Source organism: Sycon ciliatum, chromosome 1, assembly GCF_964019385.1.
Source record: "Sycon ciliatum chromosome 1, ocSycCili1.1, whole genome shotgun sequence".
Classification (NCBI taxonomy): Eukaryota; Metazoa; Porifera; class Calcarea; order Leucosolenida; family Sycettidae; genus Sycon; species Sycon ciliatum.
Window position 1 is genome coordinate 17,366,802 of NC_088643.1, and position 20,512 is coordinate 17,387,313.

Consider the following 20,512-nt stretch of genomic DNA (forward strand, 5'->3'; position numbering starts at 1 on the left):
ATGCACCGCGGACTCAGGCTACATACATCGTACAGACACTGTCACTGAGGCAGCAGGCCGCTAAATGTAGGTGTGACTGAGTCTGTGAGAGGCTGTGAGGACGAGAATGTGTGGACTGTCCAAGCTGTGGACATGATGTGGAGGATCAGGACTGGAGTGCGTTTGTGCCTCCGGAATTATTTCGACAATGGCCGGCATGCGGTCGACCATGCATGTCCACTCCACGTCCAAAGACGTCGACTCGTCGGTTGATCTAGTCTAGATTTAGTGATCTATCCATCTACCTGGTCTACATGTCCTTGCCTCTGCCTGTACCTTGATCTACTACTCAGTGACTCACTAGTACTGTACTGTAACTTTGTAAGTACACTCGTTGACTTCAAAGTGTCTAAAAATGTTTAATATTTTGGGGAGGGAAGCTGACTTCGTTCGTGTATGCAGATCACAGCACACTTGAACTGGATACAGACGTCGACACGTACAGAAATAGACAGCGGAGGCTACGGACGTACGGGACCGCTGGCTGGGTGCGTGACCATGGTGACTCGACCAGTACAGCCTACTACACTACAGGCACAGTGTCATGTCAGTGTTAACGTCCGGTCATCCTGCTTTGCCATCGCCACCACGGCATCGCCATCAGTCTCTCACTCAGTGAGTCATCAGACATCACTCATCAGGGTAGATCATAACTTCATAAGATCAACCAAGCATCACTATGTTTCACCAGTCCTTGCACGGGCATCAGACTCAGTGCCACTCTTCTAAGTTATTACAGTGTACTCCACATGTCTTTCATTTGGAGCTATGGTCTGGAGTACTTTTCTTTGATAGTTGAGCCAACATGCACACAACCAACTTCATAAGGGTATCCTGACAATCCTCCACATGGTAAATCTCTGACCTGTCCTCACTGAGCCAGTATACTACAACAGTACAAATGCAATACACTAGCCTATAGGCTATAGTATAGCCCTGCCCAGAACGCAGCTGCCGGATATCGTGTAGCCGCGAGGAGGCGGGCAGTGCAGCGACCATAGCTAGACTACAGACGAGTCTATGTAAAGTAAGTTTGGTAACCAACTGACAAGCAGCAGTGTGTGGCAGATCTAAAGCTTGGTGCTGGCGAGGGTTCTCATACTCAAAGAGTCATAGCGCTATCCCAACCCCGGCCCATTCTAGACAAGTGAAACTCGACTGAAGGCTGCAAGTAAGTAAGTAAGAACCGGTAGTTGAGTGTATTGTCTAGAAGTAGAAGCTCATGTACATCTCGCAAGCACGAAACCTGTGAAATGCGAGTCGTGTGTATTCCGATCCACATGCTCACTGACAGCGGAGCTGTCAAGATGCTTCTATGGCCATATTCACTGCATGCTGCACTGGCACGCAAAGAAAGAAGTATTTTAGTTGAACCCACCGCAGACCACGGGCACGTCCAATGGCGGTGGCTCTGGCGTGCAGATGTGGCACCGGAGCTGACGAAACACGGCTTGATGAACTTCTCAATGACACTCCATGCAGCGCCCAGGCCATACACTCCATACAGACGCTTGCCAAATAGCCCTATTGTCTATATTGATCTTGACCCGATGTCAGAAGCTGGCCATGGCCACGAGGCGATTTTCCTTCGAATTCTTCTACAGACATATTTTCATCCAGATGGAAGCGAGCTGGGACGAACGAACGTCGAAGGATTGATATCTACAATGTACATGATTGTAGTGTGCTCCATAAAGCTATGCAGAAGAGAACAGAGACAACCGGCTTAGCCGCTAGGTCATTGTTGTAACGCTGCATTTCATGCACGTACATGTACATGTACATGTAGCAAAGCTAAGGCAATCCTCACTGTTCCTCAGACGACTGTGTAGTCTGCTCCACGTGCGTAATGCCAATGGTGGCCTCGACATGTCTCTCCTTGTACATGGTATGTGTGTGTGTGTGTGTGTGTGTGTGTGTGTGTGTGTGTGTGTGTGTGTGTGTGTGTGTGTGTGTGTGTGTGTGTGTGTGTGTGTGTGTGTGTGTGTGTGTGTGTGTGGTGGTGGTGGTGGTGGTGGTGTGTGTGTGTGTGTGTGTGTGTGTGTGTGTGTGTGTGTGTGGTTTTCTATTTGAAATACATACCTGGACTGCTTCTGGCTAGATTAACTCTTGTGTAATCAATGGTGCTAGTGAAGCTTATATCAGATCCACTCTGATTTAGCCACCCACACTAGTAGCAAGTATTACCTTCACTGGGGGCACTCAGGGGTACCTGCAGTTGGATCCCAGGACGGATACCCTGATGCCGTCAACCCTTTTTCTGCACCTTGTCCTCACCCACTTACTGAGGTGTGGTGAGCCCATAAGTGGGATCATTTTCAAGTCCACCCAGAGTTTGGGGGATTTCAGGGGGTGTCAGCCGTTGGGCGGTTCAATAGCCAATTGAGTCATCTTTCCAAGATTCCTTTTGAGTGTCTCTCCCCTCTCCCGGGGAGGCCCACGTGACCAGTTTTGGCAGTGAGCAACAAGTACAAGTGTGTGTGTGTGTGTGTGTGTGTGCGTGCGTGTGTGTGTGTCTCTGTGTGTGTGTGTGTGTGTGTGTGTGTGTGTGTGTGTGTGTGTGTGTGTGTGTGTGTGTGTGTGTGTGTGTGTGTGTGTGTGTGTGTGTGTGTGTGTGTGTGTGTGTGTGTGTGTGTGTGGTGTGTGTAAGAATGGTGCAATCCCAGCACAAGCTGCTATGGCTTCTGCCGTCGCATCGCTATCATCGCCTCCGGCGATGGACGTCCCTCCAATGGTCCAATGGTCCAATGGTGTGTGTGTGTGTGTGTACGATGTACATGTATATGGTACATGGTGTGTCTGTTTCTTGGACCGTCCCGTGCAGCTGCGTGTGCGCTGCGGGTGTTCCAGGGTCGACACACACACACACGATCACTGACCACAGTGTCTGTCCATCGCGTGAGGTGTTGTGGCCGGGTACTGGTAGAGCACGTGGTTGTTCGGAGAAGGAATGGATGCTGACACTGCCGATGTGATGGTGCTGAATACATGTACTGGCACTATAGGGGTCGTCCACCGATAAAGATCGAACTTTTTCACAAAACGAAATAATTTCGATATGGGGTGTGAGGGGCCGGGGGTTGACCAATTTCGGTTACGAAAACATTGATACATGTACATGTACATGTACATGTAAATGGCAGTAGGAGCAATGACACACTTACGACTTTTGTTGTACGTACATGTATATGTCAACATTGTTTACGTTCCGAGGGGGAGGGAAGGAGGGGTTGGGTCTAAACTAAAATAATTTGCCAGTTTGGTGAAAAAGTTCGATATTTACGGACTGCCCCTACAAATACTAGTAATCATGGTGATGGTCCTTCTTGCTGTGGTAACGTCATGTGCACAACTGGTTTGCTGTTATACATGTACATGTACGTCCATGCTGTCTTGGTGTTCTTTTGAAGTTTTTAAAAATGTGCTCTAACTAACCTTACTGGCTCGACCAAGAGTCCATAAACAGTTGCATACTCTTGTTTATGCACTCTTGGTTCGACGGATGATTGACATTGTGTTCTGCTTGCTCTTTTCTTTGCGTTGTTGTTTTTCATCACAAACGATTTCACGATCTATTTCTTTTTGCCCGTACGTACAAGAGGCTTTAGACTAGTTTAGTAATCATGATAATGCTTGTATTGTAAAGTCACGAGCAAAATTAATGCTACTTGAAATTCAGCTTATTCATTCGTCTTTGTGCTGCATGTATTGTCACTGGATAAAGCACACTTGTAGACTCTGTGCGAATGCCATCATAGCCATTCTTTGTTTTGTATATGGAGTGGCACCTGGCTAGGGGTGTGCGGATAATGCTCGAAAAGGTGGCAGACTCTGCTCGAAAAGCAGTGAAATTGGCAGAACCTTACAAACCTTATGGCGGGCAATTCCTCGAATTCCGCTCCATTTCTTTATCCACATACCAAACATGCATGAAACTTACCAGAAAATGTACCGGATTCTGCCAATGTTTCTGCCGGCATTATCCGCATATGCCTACACCTGGCAAGCCAGAGAGGTCCAGAAACCAGGCCAGAAGCGCTAACCAACAGCCTTCAAACTCGGAAGGTTCTACATGTAGGTCAGGAAAGACCACAGAGGGGAACGTACATGTAAGCGCAACGAACATGAGTATAAGCCAAGTTCAGGGGAACAAAGAATGTCGACTGTTACGGGACAATGATGAGACCAGTAAGGTACTTGACAAAGCGGTCTAACTATAATTCGAAGCAGCACACAAAACCCTACCTGGGTGGCTCAGAAATATCGAAGAAAAGTTTGGGAAGATTTGCGAAAACAAACAGCACAAACTTGTGACGGTGAATCGGTGACCGAACGCCCAAACCTACCTTCCTACCTTCCCCTCTTTGGTCATTCCCCTAGAACCTTCAGAAGCCTGGCTCTTCTTCCTTGCGCTGTTTCTATCACCTCTCTGCTGTACTTAAAAAGTTAACCAATTGTCCATGTTCCTTGGATTACCCGGAGGCTCTAGCCTAGGCCTGTCGAGAGGATCTCCTACTACTCAAAGAAACTTCATGTGTTCGGGAAAGGGCAAAGCCAGGTTATATCGAAGGAAGCGAAGAAAAGAAGCGGATACAGCAATTGCGAAAGTCAAGGTGTTGGTATGTCATCAGTGTAGTGCTGTAGAAGTTTATTTAACGTCGCACCACAAACAGGCGGTTTCGCCTCCTTTGAAGTTTAATACATGTGGACGACAAAGGGAATGAGAGAGGGGGGGGGGGCAGAAATACGGAGAGAGTAAGGGTAGAAAATGAGTAAGTGAGTCGACCTCAGGGCTACACTAAAGCGGACCTCTACTAGTGATTGTAGTGGCGAAAGTTCTGGCAGAGGAAATGTTTGAATTCGGGGAGACAGGTTATAGAAGTGAGAGATGGCGGTAAGCAGTTTCATGCTGGCTTTATGGAAAACGCACACCGCGGTAGCAGGGAGTGGCACTCAAACTGTTTTGTTGGGTACGACTCCCTGCGTGCCAGTTCGGTTTGTTCGGTCTTCTGGGACTCGAAGACTAGGTGGAAACGTTCAACAAATCTACGAAAATGCCTAACCATGCACTCTAGCTTGTAAGAGGTCTAAACGCTCCAGTTCAGCTTCGGTATGCCGGAGTAAGGGTATAGCGGCAGGCTGAGGCCGTGTGGAACGTTCCAGAACGGGCGGACATTAGCTTCCAGAGTAGTCTACGAAGAGGCTGGTACTTGCACGTGAATCTACATTATTATACATCATGAAGCCAAGATCTACGATGTTTTCACAAAACCTGAGCCTGGAGACACCTACTCTGGAGCCACAGGGGAGCTTGGAACTTAACAGCGTTTATGACTAGGAGAAGTGCCGTTTTCTCCGGCGTTGGAGTTTTTCTGGAATCATTGTGTCATTCGACATTCTGGAGACTCCCTAGATAGACTGGGGAATCCTTTAAAAATATGAATCTTCAATTTTCTGAACATTGGTCTATTGTCACTCTAAAACACGTTGTCTACATGTACATGTACATGTACGTGTATGTGTGTGCATGTCATGAAGTGATGAAGGAATGTTACATTATAATTCTACTCCAGTCAGGGTGCATGAACATGTTTTTCCAATTTATTGCTTGAGGTAAGAGCAAGACTGGGACTATGAAGCAATCCAGGCCATTAGCGTTACCTCATTCCCAAGACACAAGCCATGTGTATACACCGAATAGACCAAGCACGCTAACCAGTTCCGCAATTAGTTCTCCTGTGCATGTGCGTGCCTTTGGCAGGGAGTCGTAAAATACCTTTTTTACTACTCCCTGGCCTTTGGTTACAAATACACACACCATGGAATGGAATCGGACTCTGTGTTACATGACTGGACATGGGCCACTCCAGTTCCTGACAACTAATTACTTCCCTTCCTGGACATTGATCGTGATTGATCTTGTCCTATCTTCTTCCCATCTCGTTCAGAACGTTCTGGAGCCGCTTACTGATGTGCAGTGTGGATTGCACGGGCCTGCAGTTGCCCATTAGCGCGAGAGGTCTTTTGCATCGGCAGATCAGGAAGGGGCGCACCCAACACACGTATGGCGTGCTGTGGCGTCAAAGAAATTATTAAAAACGACCCAGATAGTCCCTTGCTCGCCTTAAGCGTCTTGTGTGCGACTAGCTGTTGTGTGTAAATAAAAACGTGTGACTTGTGTCTTCTACAGGAGATAATTGTACTTCTCGCCTTTGGACTCACTAGCATACAGTTGTGTTATTGTATCGCCAAGGAAGAGATGGGATTGCCGCTGGGCGAAGAGCAGTTCTTCATGTGTGCCAGCCACAACTACTACCGGTACTGGCGGTAGTAGATCCTACCACAGCAGCTCGTGGTCCCCTCTCCCTATGGCTATGGCGCGTCCTGGAAGGCATGAGACTGATGATGAGAGAGAGAGCAGTGAGGATCAGTGGCGAAGTACATGTCGGGGGGTGAAAAACAATGATGGCGCCGGACAGTCTGTTCGGACTAGGCCTTTGCGGATACTGCCGGCAGAAAAATTGGCAGAATTCGGTACTTTTTCTGGTAAGTTTCATGCATGTTTGGTATGTGGATAAAGAAATGGAGCAGAATTCGAGGAATTGCCCACCATAAGGTTTGTATGGTCTACCAATTTCACTGCTTTTCGAGCAGAATCTGCCACCTTTTCCAGCATTATCCGCCAATGCCTAGTTCGGACGCTCAACTACGCAGGTCTGGATCCAAAAACGTTTGGCAGAGAGACTGGTGTAAGAATGTACATGACTACTTGTACGTATCCTCGTGTTGCTATTATTGACGGGTTTTTCTTCGGTATTGAGCGTCTTGGACTGGAGACAAAACAAAGTGGATTAAGTTAACTTGGGTTGGGACATCGCCCGCAATGCGCGCCCAGGGTAGGTGTTTCAACAGATACGCTCGTCTGGATTTGCACAGCTTCGACAAGCGCGGTCGTGCAAGAAACCACACAGGCTAGGCTGCCACCTAGTAGATCTACCTAAGTCCTTGCACACTCGGTCACAGCACACTGGCACTAGTACAGGTGCTCTACGTATAGAGTACATGACAGAACGGCGGGAGCTCGCATTCCACTTTCCTGTCACGTAACTAGTGACTTGTGTTACTATTAAATTGTAGTATCGCTCGGACTGAAATACTCCGATAGGATTTGCAGATTTGTGAAAGCGGGACGGTCAATATTGGTACGTAGATCTACGGCAAGATAATTCTGCCACGGTCACTGAAAGATAGAAAGCAAAGCGACCGCAAACGCCACATTCCCTTCAAGTGTTACTTCTAGTGCTATTTAATTTATATGATCTAGCCCCTCTCCTCGACCCTCATTCGCTGGCTCGTAAAGCGTTGTCGAGCAGTCTTGCTCATTGGTCTTACCAAGAGTAGATAAACATGTTTATCTACTCTTGGTCTTACGAATTCACAGAAGTCCGGGTTCGAAGCCTTCCCTTCGCCAAGTGTACATGCACGATGAGCGCTGCTGTATTTCCCAATCGTCAGTTCTTCGCCCGATCAAATCACATCGACCGCGGTACTGGAGTTCGGAAGGGGCACTCAGTGACTCTACTCCCAGACACCTTGCATCATGACACCACACACCATGATACACTGTGCACAAGACAACTACAATAGTCATGCATTGGCATTGTACAAAGTTCTGACATTCCACCTTTTCTCTTTTTAATGAGGCCAGGGGGCCAGGGGGGGGGGGGGGGGGGGGGGTGCATTACTGGCTGCACACCTTACACCAGAAACGGAAGTCAGCATCGGATCAGTGGTGATAGCCTAGCTGGGGTATCAGGATGCTACAACCGCAGTGAAGATCTCATCTACCGATACACACCCTTGCATTCCACCAACAGAGTGACTCGTGTAGACCTGTGAAAACCGCACACCAATGCAAGCGACTCGCAACAGGATGATGAACATAAGGATATGGCAATTCTGATAAACGGAGGACTTGAAATGCAGCCGGAAAGAGCGCCTTTCCAGAACAAGAATATAAGGGAGAGAAGAGACAGAAAAATGGCCGCTACGTGACTGTACGTTTGCATCACAACTGAGCACGCTGCGCGTTCAGCAGCGGCGCATCATGGCCGATCCGCTAGATCAGGATCTAGGCGTTGGGCTGCTGCAGAAGTAACCATCTGAATTATTTGAATAGTAGAGCAGACATGACGGGAACTGGGAACCGTAGGGTCGGGGGGAATACCCGGGCGATCGGGCACACGCAAAGGAATACGAGAAGAAAACAACCGTGGGGAAAGCAAGAAAGAAAGAACGATACGCGGGGCCTGGATCACGGCAGGATAAAGCAACAGCACGGAAAACGTCACTTATCGTAACGCTAATATAAAGAGCATGACCGGCGCTAAAAATGTAAAATTTAGTATCTGTTTGTGAGTTTGTGTTTAGGTTGGGCAGCGGACTCTAAACAATCATCATGTACATAAGTATTATTATAGGGACTGAGGAGAGGAGAAATAGGGCACACACAGGCAAGGAGTATCAGTAATGTGTGCGGGTAAAAGTCAGCGACATGGAACAGAGCCTTGATGGACGATGTGTATTCTGGCCCTTGGTTGTGTTAGGGCTGATGTTGCGCAGGGCCTAGGGATGTGCGAGAGGCTCAGAGCATACGTGCCGAAACGGCTCGCAGGAACACTGGGCCGGCCTCACTGCTTTTGTAAGCTACACCGTGAAGCACCGACACACTGGGAGGTAGGTGAACCCAGCCAGGCAGCGACAATCACACACTGTGCAATGCTCAGTGTAGGAGCTCTCATTTGATTACGGGATAGGAATACAGTGAGTGGAGGGCAGAGGACGGGGACAAGGGGGGGGGGGGGGGGGTACACATACAGAATCAAGCTAGCGTACCTAAAACCTAAATGAAGAACAGTGGTACATGGGGCGCCAGTGCGACACAGCCATCCCGTCGCGAAGTACTCTCCGGGACAGCGCTGTAATCTTCACACTAGCTACTGTGCTGTACGCTGTCAGCTGCTACTAAAAGCGTGTGTGTGTGTGAGTGAGTGTGTGTCTGTGCACGGCACACAAGCATGGGGATCACTGCGGACGGCGGTGTGCGCATGACAGTAAACAGAGGTGATGATGGTGACTGTGGCAGTGACTGTGGCAGTGCCTGACGGCGGCCGCTCCAGAATGCCCACCCAGAGAGAGAGAGCAGAGCAGAGCAGAGCAGAGCAGAGCGCGCTTACGACGCTCCGCCACTGCCGCCGTACTTGAGCTTGCGCAGGCGCATCAGCTGGTTGCGCGCGTCCTCCAGCTCGCGCTCCTTGCGCAGGATGGCCTCCTGCGCCTCCAGCTCCTGGGCAATGCGGCCGGTGGCCTTGGTGCTGCGGTGGATGTCGACGTTGGCCGCCTCGTCGTCGGCGGCCTGCTGGGCTGCCTTCACCAGACCCTCGGCAGCGTGCTTGACGTGATTGCCAGCCTCCTGTAAACACGCACAACAAAGACGACGACGACACCGGGCAGTAGACACGAGCAAAATCAGAAATCAGCGAGAGTCGAACAAGATGAGGTACATAAAAGTCAAAGGGTTTCAGGGTTGCTTGTACCAGCCAATAGAACTGAATGAACCTGTGATCTGACAGGAGAAGTGCTAGATACTTTTTGCTACAGTGGTGATAATGCCAGATACAATGGTGATAATGTCAGTCAATCCTAGTGGAATGTGGAATATGTGTTCACGTTGCCAGTTCTAGCAAGGCAACTACTCTCATGTTACGGCATTTGTTAGATGCAGGATTTCTTTCAGCCTTCTGAAATCATGTATCATGTGCATTCGCGGTTGTAGGCGTATAAATTTTAGTTTGAAATTTGCACCCTCCTGCGGCGCCCACGCTGCTTTGGCAGTGGCGGAGGCTTGCTTGCCGACGTAACAGTCGGAGACCATCATGAACAATGGACTGACTAATTATTCACTTGTCCTGTCTGCACATGTTCTGGGTTTAATTTTTGGCCTTTTTCGTGCTTGAAAAAAAAACTACATGTAGGAGGACTGGTGCAAATTGCCGACAATGCAATGGGCTGACCAGACACGGATGTTTTCACATACTTATCCCCAGCGAGGTGATAGTAAGCTACAGGAGGGGAATGTTTAAACTGATGTCAGTGTGTGTGTGTGTGTGTGTGTGTGTGTGTGTGTGTGTGTGTGTGTGTGTGTGTGTGTGTGTGTGTGTGTGTGTGTGTGTGTGACCCACCTGGAGTCGGCGTGACGAGTCGCTGTTAGGATCGGCCTTGACCATGCATGCCAGCAGCAGCTGGGCGGTGGACTTGGACACACCCATTGCGGCCGCCACCAGCTTCTCCTGCGAGGCGCCTCCCTGCACTACGGCATTGGCGGCTTCACACAGTTGACCAGTTGTCTCTGCTACCATTTTGGCCTGGCGGTATCAAAGGAAAAAATACACACATGTACAGCAGACAGTGCAAGTCAGTATTTACACTATTGAGTACAGTGCAAGTCAAGAGCTACCATTCCATAGTACCCGATAGCCCATGGGTTGGAGGCAATGCACATGAGCAGTATGTGTTGTGTGTGAGTGGGGTTTCACAGTCAGGAGCACATGCGCAGGAACCCCACCACCACTGCTACATACAACCATGCAGCAACCTTGAACAGCTATAGATAGGCACACACAGAGCATACACACAATCACCATCTTCCCGCAGCTACTGTGTCATAGAACATGCAACGTTCCGGATAGCCGTGTTGACGGTTTGCACGGCGTGTCTCACAACTGGTGATACGCACTCGTCTCTACCAGCCAGGAGCAAAGCAGCTCTTTTCGATGTTTACGCCATACACCATATTTCTAACAGTTACTGTTAAAAAGCTCCCAATCTCTCTCTCTGGTGTAACTGTTATAAACAAACTAGACGGGGTGACGTGACTGTCACTTACGGCAGAAACCAATCCCTGTGACCACTGTCCGTCGTCGTCCTGCAGATAGCGTGCTCCACCAGAGCCTGACGATATCTAAGAGCACACACACATAGCAGTCCGAGGCAGAGGAATACTCGATGAGCCATAGTGCACAGCTGGAAATGGCGAACAAGCAGCCAGCACTAGGCCTAAGGTCCCATAGCTGCACTGCTGAATGACAAGCAACAGCCGACTAACGTCAAAGTTAGAGATGCAAGCAGGCACACAAGGCATAACAACTCCAAGCAATTCTTTCACACACTCCGACTCGCACGACCCTGGCAACGATATTCGAGCACACAGCACAAGTCTGCAGTCGCACCAAACAAAATGAATTGCTCGTGCACGTGATAACTTTCGTCGGTTCAGGTTCCTGAGATGTCCAGACTGTATACATGTACAGTCGGACCTAAGCAAAAATAGATTTCTTGCGCATGTGATGGTTTTCGTCTGTTCAGGCGCCCGTGATGTCCAGAATGTTTTGACTTACTCTTCCTTGTGCCACCAGCTCACGCTGGGCTTGGGTAGCGGACTTGACCAGGGCACCGGTGGCTGCCGTGATGGCACGGGCCGCCGCCAAGATTTGCTCGTCAAACGACAGCGACTCGTCGGCCTCCTGCAGTGCAGTACAGCAAGAACGGCAAGGAACACACACACACACACACACACACACACAATTAAAGTTTTAAGAAAAGTAAGTAAAATTCGCATATCCGCGTTACCACCCATTTACAACTGTGTTGAGACAATCATGTTGGTAAAGTGTGTCAGATCACCGGACAGTACGTATGTATGGCTGTTGCGACAACACTGAACAGACAAGATGGTTAGAATCCTCAGCTCTGTGACTCTACAACAACACAGTGTAGCTCAGCGGTGTGCATCGTTGTTTTGATGGCGTGACAGCTACTCGAGCAATTCATACCCCATCACCACTCCTATATTGATAGGCCCTTCGTTGTTCTCTGTACCGTCTTCCTTATGATTTGTTGGGTTGCGGAATTAGTAGAAAGAGAGAAAAAACTCACATGCTTGCTCTGTCTGGGCTTGAGTTGCTGCAGCTGCTTGGAGGCTGCTTCGATGGCGGCCGCAGCGGCCAGGAGCTCGTTCTCGGCGATGACGTTGGGATCGTCGGGGTTGACCCAGTCGGAGCCCTTCAGAGATTGCGCAGACTGCACAACGTTGCCCACGGCTATAGCCACCGCCTTGGAGAGCTCAGGCAAACTCCTCTTCATGCTGGGATCTTTCTTTTGCGTCATCTGTGCAGCAGACACACACCACACATCAGTATGTACAATACTCGCACAGCAATGGCACAACCAAGTCCTTTTCTGCCATCATAACATTATGGTGGCAGAAAAGGACTTGGTTGTGCCATTGCTACATACTAAGAAATAAAATCGTTGTTTTGAAAATAACTGGCAAGTGCTACGAACATGAAAGCGCACACTGACGGCTGACTGTAAGTGTGACTTCATTTCCTACCACGGTTTCAGGTTGTGTTCTTACAAAAGCAACCAACGCATGTAATCATTTTCTAACTACAGTATCAGCATCACTACTACAGTCCCAGACGCGGTTTATGTACTCTAACAACAAGGACTTATATTAAAAAACCAGAGTTAAACTGTAGTCGCTCACCTCCAGCATGTGTGAAAGCACAGCGGAGTACGCCTGTCCGCACTGGCGTCCTGCCATCAGCGCGCCGTCACGGATCTGTGGCGTCTCGGCCTGCATCGCCGTCGACTTGACCGCCTGCAGCAGGCCCACGACGGCCTTGCGACCCATGTTGGCCGCGGCGACCGCCTCGTTCTGCTTGCCCGAGTTGCCGGCGGCGACGGCCTTGCCAGTGGCGCTGGTGATGCCCTTGGTGGCCATGATGAGCTCCTCAGGACTAGCGTGGATCTTGGGTGGGTCGGCCGACGTCAGGGCCTGTGCGGGAATTAGCAAGGTGCAGGAGGCAGGATTCAGTAAGGACAACACCAGTAAGTTGGAGACATATGAAAGACTGGTCTACAGACCCTGCCCAGCCCTTCATGGCGGTATTATACTGAGAAAATCAGGATATGTGGCATATAGCATCGGTGATGCATGAGAAAATGAAAGCCACACGGCATGCCTTCTCAACACTGCCCAAAAACTAGCACAAGAAACGTGTATGCTATGTCAATTAAAAAAAAGTTTCAATGTTTCCACATGCAGGTGACTACGTTTACAATGCAACATGTGTGTAGGAGTTGTATTATTAATTTATTAGGTAGACAGTATATTTTTCACGGTTAAAAGAGTGTTCATTTTGTAGAGCTAATGAGGATATAGATTCCTAATCCTAGCGTTCAAACCCCAAGACTCTCCATGTGCACTACTTACGGCCATTTCCAGGCTGATGGCGTCCAGTGCGGACTCGATGGCGCGAGCACCGCGCGCCGCCTCGTCCTCCGCACTCTTCATGGTCTTCAGCAGCGACGTGACGTTGCCAACCATTTGCTGCGCGGGTGCGGAATGGCAAACAACACAACACAAGAGTACACAGCACAGGATCAGAGCCTGGTATGCATACGGCACACACACATCGACAACTAAATGCACATCTACAGCAAACCATCTGCGATACTAGAACCTTATAGTGCTTAGTCTAGGATGTATATGACACACACGTACCGTATTTCCCCCGAATATAAGTCGCACCCTTTTACACTGAACTTCAGGACAACAAACTTGCAATCGAGCACGATATACTATTGAAGTGAATGTATTGAAACGATATGACATAGACCTGAAAATGGAGATGCGACTTACAATCGAGTGCGACTTATAATCGGGGAATTACGGTAGATCTAAATGCACGTCTTCAACAAACCATCTGCTGCACTAGAAGTGTATGAGTGCCCCCCCCCCCCCCCCCCTACACCCAAGGTGACAATCACCGTCACCATGCAGCCTGCAGGCCCACCGGAGCCGGTCCGGCTGGTCAGGTTATCACCAGACCAACTTCCAGCAACACGTGTGTACTACCGTGGAGGGCATGTGTCCCCCCCCCCCCCCCCCCGCCATACCATCCAAAAAAGTATGAAAGGCCATGATACTACGGGACCAATCAAAAACTGCTTCCGGCAGCCCTGCCAAGCATCGCAAGCCTCTCACCTTGGCCGCTACGCGCAGCTTCTCCATCTCGGGAGCCGACGACGGCTTTCCGGACGCATTCTTCGTGGCACCGAGCAGGCCGGACAGTGCGCCAGCAACATCCTTGACAGCGTTCAGAATTAGAACCTGGACAACAAGCACCAAGCACAGACACATTTGCACGGAGAAAAGAAAGAACAGCAGCAAGTTTGGAGTCGGGGATGTTAGCCCATACAATACTGGTTATAGACATGAAGCTCAAGATGCGTCCGGACTCATCTGGCGAGAATGAAGCTATTCAAACACCTGAAATCCGCACGTAGATGACAGCTGTGCACCGTATCCTACACAGCCAACTCAACGTGAGCATTTCGAAGAGTGTGAATAGGCAGAGCAGGATAGTACTAAGTTGTACCCATGGCACAAGCTTCTGTATCAGACACAGCATGATATTCGCGTATCTATTACGATGAGATTCTTTCAGCCATGCAGAGGACAACACAGAGTGCCCAAGCATGGATTTGCAGACACACACTCTCACAGAGGGAGGAGATAAGAGGCGTTTCCCCATTTACACACACCACTAAATTACACCGAATGCAAGCGTATAGCGCAGCCTAGAGAGACGAAATCTAGTACGCAACAACCTGGAACAGTACTCGTACCTGTGCTTCCTTGTCCTCTGGTCCAAGCGCAGATGCTCCAAGTTTGGCAGCTCCGACCAGCCTCTTGGTGGTTCCCATGGCGTTCTTGGCCGCCTGTTCCAACTTCAGCTGAGATCCGGCCGCACTGCCTACCAACTCCTCGGTGTCCTTCACCATGCGCTTCACCTCATCCAAGATGGCATCACTGAACAAACACATAACATCGATCGCAACACTCATGAAATGGGAATGCCTTCTCTATTTCGCAACACTCAGAGCCTAAACATCCAATTTCTCAGCATGCTGTGTCAGGTGCAGTGCACAATACCAGTATCTTCCTTGGTTTGTGCTAAACAAATTGTATCAGCTTCCAACCCGACCGTATCAAAGCGGGAGACGGGAGCGGATGGGAGTGAGCAGTATCCAATGAAATGTCCAAGGATAATAGTCTACAGTAAGATCGGGCGCCGAAGAACGCAGGGGCTCGAGCGCAGCCTAGGAAAGTTCTTAAATTTTTGATTCTAGCCAGACCGTTCTTATTCACACGCGCGCGGCGAGTCGAGTGACGTCATGACGTTTGTCATGTACATGTACATGTACATGTACATGTAGTGCAATGTAGTACTTCTAAACTAGTGGGTGTCGTAAATGGGAATGACTGTACATGTAGCAGTTACTGTTTACACGTGTACATGACATGTACTCACCCCCCATACATGTACAATGTATCCAATTTTAAAAGTGTTCTTAAATCTGATAATTCTAGCCTGGACTGTTCTTAAATTTTGCCGGTTTTCCAGCCTGGGTGTTCTTCGGCGCCCGATCTTACTGTACTACCGCACAGCTGTGGTGTATCACGCATGATGGTGGCCCGGCACAAGCCAAACGTCCCAAGCTGAATAGGCTTCCCTGGCACAGGAATGCATGAAGCGTATGGCCGTACGGCCGCTTACCGATGCTCTGCAAAGGCCGTGCCCGAACCCGACTCGGAGGTCAGAGTGCCGGCCGCGGCAAACATAGACGTGGTGTCCAGGTCGCCGATGAGTCCCTGAAGCTCGTCCATGGCGTCGATGCAGGCCTGGGTTCCGCGTGATCCGGCCTGTAGGGCTGCCAGCACGTACGACACCTGTTTAGCCGCATTGGTGGGCACAGGAAACAGAAAGAGAATGAAAAGGGCATTTAGGTTGATGTGTAAAGCGCCATAATAGGGACACACAAACGCACACAAAGACAGGCAGACAGAGAGACAGGCAGACAGAGAGACAGGCAGACAGAGAGACAGGCAGACAGAGAGACAGGCAGACAGAGAGACAGGCAGACAGAGAGACAGGCAGACAGAGAGACAGAGAGACAGAGAGACAGAGAGACAGAGAGACAGAGAGACAGACAGACAGAGAGACAGACAGACAGACAGACAGACAGACAGACAGACAGACAGACAGACAGACAGACATGCGGACATACTGTAAAAGCAGAAATTTCGGTGGTGTAATATTTTCGGTATTCTCCAAAATCGGCGGTTCGGTAGAGGGAAATTTTTGGTAAAACCCGTTCTCCAGGTAAGGGTGCTAGTACTACATGTATACAGTATCGTTTGTACCGAAATTTTCGGTGCGTTTTATTTTCGGTAAAAATTGTCAGCACCGAAGTTACCAAAAATAAAACACCACCGAAAATTTCTGCTTTTACAGTAACAGTCATGGGCATATGAACAGACAGACACAGAAGTCCACAGTAATGGTTAACCTCATAACATAATTGTGTGTTGGGCCATTCAGAAAAACACACACACACTGACCTTCTCTGAGACAGCACGTGCTGCATCGGAGAGCTCGCGTCTGAACTGCGGATCACTAGGACTCCCGGCAACAGCAGCAGCGCCAAGGACCAGGTCAGTGGTGGACTTGCCCAGGTTCTGAACGCTCTCCTTGATGCGGAAGCCGACGTCTTGCTGGTCGGTAGCGGCCACGGCGTGGCGTGCGTCCGATGCCAGGTTGCTGTACTGCTGCACCACATCCTGGGCCAGTGGCATGATAGCGCTCGGGTCCTGACCGGCCTTGCCAAGCTAAGCACAACACAGATAGGAATGGGAATATTATACTAGTATTTAATCATGCAGCATATAAACGATCCATTCTTGCCAAAACATGTGTAAGTCTAAATCCACATGCATCTACTGCACATAATAATAATGATGTACATGTAAGCCCACACCAGCCGACACGCACGCATGCACGCATGCACGCACACCCCCCCCCCCCCTCCCCAACACACACACACGCACACACACGTGCATGCGCGCACGCACATCCCCCCCCCCCCCCCACCCCACACACACACACGCACGCATGCGCGCACGCACACCCCCACACACGCACGCACACCCACGCATCCACGCCCGAATGCCCGCACGCACGCACGCACGCACACACACACACACACACACACACACACACGTGCACCTACCACATCCTGGCTCTTCATGGCAATGCGGCGTGCCGTCTGCACCATGTTGCCCTGATAGTCGACATAAGACTTCTCTGGAGCAGCCATGAGTGGCTCGTCGACCTGAAGAACACAACCACAACCACAGCACCACAGCACAGAACAGTCAATACACTCACCCACGCCACTCACGTTCATCACCAGCATACAGTAGTGTCTGCCAGGATATATCATGGCAAGCATTGAATTGTATACAGACAAATACTGTGTTCTACAAAAAGCAGCTGACACTTGCAGAGACGATCGTTCATCTACTCGATCTCATCGATAAACTATTCGAGATGTACGAACAGAGCAAGGTGCTACGATTTACAAAACAAGAACGCTATATCCAGCTGAGATAGAAGAAGAAAAAAGTCACAAGTCAAAAATTACAAGAACCTGAAAGTCAACACCAGCTATTTATCTGTCAATGTCCCGGTGCAAAGAGACAAGTAAAGCTCGCATGAAAAACCACACAGTACCCAAGCGCCCTTTCTTCTCACCTTCATTGAAGCCTTTTGAATGCTATCAACCAACGTTGATACAGCGCCGCTGGCTGAAGCGGCTGTCTCTAGCGTATCGCTCAGGTCCTTGATAGCGTCACGTGTTCCCTGTGCCGTCTCGTCAACCATGTCGTGAGCGGCAACGGCCTGCGGAACAACAGGAACAACAACAACAACAGGAGTTATGACAGTTCAGTATGTGTCAAGATACAAACGTTCCATACAATCAGTGTACGTTGGCTCCGCTATAAGTTGATGAAGCCCCGAGCCTATCTCTCCTGAAGGTAGCCGAGGTGCTCATCATGAGAGGACAGGCAGCGGAGAAGACAACAAAAAGGGAGAGAGCTGATGAACTTGACAAGCACAATATGCGAGTCAGAACTTCTGAATGTTGCACCAACCAACATATCATACTTACTTCTGGGTTTCCACCAGACCTCTTGGCTGCATAGAGCATCTCCAGCATGGACTCGGCCAGCGTCTTGGCCTGGTTGAGCAGCGCCACCTGCTTGTTGTGATCCTTGGTGCGACTAGCAGCACCCACAACGCCGTTCATCAGCGGACCGAACTGATTGCAGATCGAGGCAACCTGCAAGAATGCACACATATACATCAGTTTTCGTTAACAATACCAACCGCATGTATGCCATAAGAAGCCATGCTGAAGAAATAAAACCATGGCACAGGTAAAAAATTACTAAAAATTAATATTCCTTGAGCTTATGTCAGTTGAAAGCTCGAGCTGAAGGTTATTTCGTACCTGGTGGCCAAGCTTCTCAGATTCCGTCTTGGCCGCGACACTGAGTGGATCGATATGATCAGACACCTCACCAAGTGCCTGCAGTGCCTGCTTGTGGAAGCCCTGCGCACCACACACACAACAAGAACAACAGAACCAAAGCCATTACACTGTGCAGCTGTGCTGAAAGCAGATAGCGTCACCAACCATGGAACAACCCACACACTTTCAGCGGCATGAACGACCAACAAACAGCAGCAGCACGGGCATATAACACCTTCCCCACGCTAGTGGATTCGCCATCTAACAAGTTACAGCCTAGTCTACCGAACGTGTAGACACAGCCACACTCCTACAGTCTGCTCTGCGTTGATCTCATGCTGAATACGAGATAATCTGACAGTCAATCTTGCTAAGGTCAAGCCAGTTGCTCTGCCCAAGCCACAGGTGCAAACACACATCGCGGTAATTATGATATTACGGTCGGTACTGGCCAGACAAATCCAACCTCATGAATAGAATAGCGCCGGGTGACACAGCCCAAGCACTGCCACGCTACTACATGTATATTCACGAGGTTGGATTTCTCTGGCTAGAACTACAGGAGTAGAGCGGGAGATGCGCTCGCCGACTGACCTCCAGAGTAGAGTCCGTGTGTGGTCGTAGGGTGTTGCTGATTGCACCAAGTGTCGCCTGGTCGATGGCGTTGACAAACTGGTTCATCTTGTCAATGGTATCGTCACATTCCCTTTGGCCAGGTGCCTTGGCACTGCAAATGCAAAGAAAACGCACACATGCACACACACACATACACACACACACACACACACATACACACACACACACACACACACACGCATGCACACACACACACACCCATACACACACACACACACATACACACACACACACACACACACACACAATACATGTTTCGCCTGTGAATGGAGGCAAATGAACTGATAAAGCGTACGTTTGCAAAAAGAAATGAACTTATGCAGGTGTAACGGAGTTCACATGAGTGTACGTGAAGCAGGCGGCCATCCACAACGAACAGCTACATAACTATACGGTGCTGCTCACTGAAATCCGATCACGTGTGAGTCAAGCACGCCATGCCAGGCGATGTGCAGCCCTAGACCTGCGGACAACGGGCTATTGACCGGTGCAGGCTGCACACTTGACTCGCTGGATTGGATTTCACTAACGGCACCGTAGTGCTCACAGAGTTCTACTGCGGTACTCCACCAATTGAGACAAGTCAAAGAGGCAGCTCAGCGGCGGATCCAGCGATCTCTACGGGGGGTTCCAGTAGAGTCAAAACTGAATAGCTGATACATCTACATGGACACACATATGGTTGCCAGTAGTACATTTACGAATTGTTGGGGGTTCCGCCGAACCCCTGGAACCCCTCCTGGATCTACCCCTGAGGCTATCTGTACGGGTTGCAAGACACCGGCCGGCATGGTCACACATCAAACTAACTACTCACACTATCTCCTCGAGCAGCTTGCGCATGGCATCAGCCACCGCCTTGCCGTGTTGGTTGAGAAGCTGCCAGTTGGGCTTGTCGTCGGGATTGGCACACAGGTTGCGCGCAGCCGTGATGTAGCTGCAGCTCGATGCCACCATGTTGCGAGCGGCGTCCGTGATGGGACGCATCTCACCTTGGGCCTGAAAGCATACACACCCAGAACACACATGCATACACATGAATAGACACACACACACATACGCACACACACACACACACACACACGCGCACACACACACACACGCGCACACACACACGCGCAAACACACACACACACACGTGCACACACACACACGTGCACACACACACGCGCGCACACACACACACACAAAATACTCGCAGACTTTCTAGCCGTGTGTGCAGTTGCCAATGAGAATGTACATTGCTGTGAACAGGAAATGGAGCAGGCAAGCAAAGGCACTTAGCCCAATACATACAATGCAGGAATACTATTGAAAACTATTAGCACAATGA

At 49.7% G+C, this 20,512-nt stretch overlaps 1 protein-coding gene across 2 annotated transcripts in view; it reads right to left on the bottom strand.

Moving 5' to 3' along the window:
• Positions 1–7,973: 7,973 nt before the first annotated feature.
• The window catches only part of LOC135815594 (talin-like), a 41,115-nt gene continuing 28,576 nt past the window's right edge, over positions 7,974–20,512 (bottom strand). For both annotated transcript variants that reach the window (XM_065328921.1, XM_065328913.1), the window contains exons 34-50: positions 19,997–20,178; positions 19,138–19,270; positions 18,523–18,624; positions 18,181–18,351; positions 17,763–17,909; positions 17,239–17,340; positions 16,571–16,837; positions 15,726–15,898; positions 14,794–14,977; positions 14,150–14,275; positions 13,376–13,492; positions 12,647–12,937; positions 12,034–12,264; positions 11,496–11,621; positions 10,985–11,059; positions 10,281–10,463; positions 7,974–9,511 (exon numbers count right to left, since the gene is read on the bottom strand). In XM_065328921.1, coding sequence (XP_065184993.1) covers positions 9,272–9,511; positions 10,281–10,463; positions 10,985–11,059; positions 11,496–11,621; positions 12,034–12,264; positions 12,647–12,937; positions 13,376–13,492; positions 14,150–14,275; positions 14,794–14,977; positions 15,726–15,898; positions 16,571–16,837; positions 17,239–17,340; positions 17,763–17,909; positions 18,181–18,351; positions 18,523–18,624; positions 19,138–19,270; positions 19,997–20,178 — 2,850 coding nt within the window. In that variant the 3' untranslated portion in view covers positions 7,974–9,271. The remainder of the gene's footprint in view (positions 9,512–10,280; positions 10,464–10,984; positions 11,060–11,495; positions 11,622–12,033; positions 12,265–12,646; positions 12,938–13,375; positions 13,493–14,149; positions 14,276–14,793; positions 14,978–15,725; positions 15,899–16,570; positions 16,838–17,238; positions 17,341–17,762; positions 17,910–18,180; positions 18,352–18,522; positions 18,625–19,137; positions 19,271–19,996; positions 20,179–20,512) is intronic.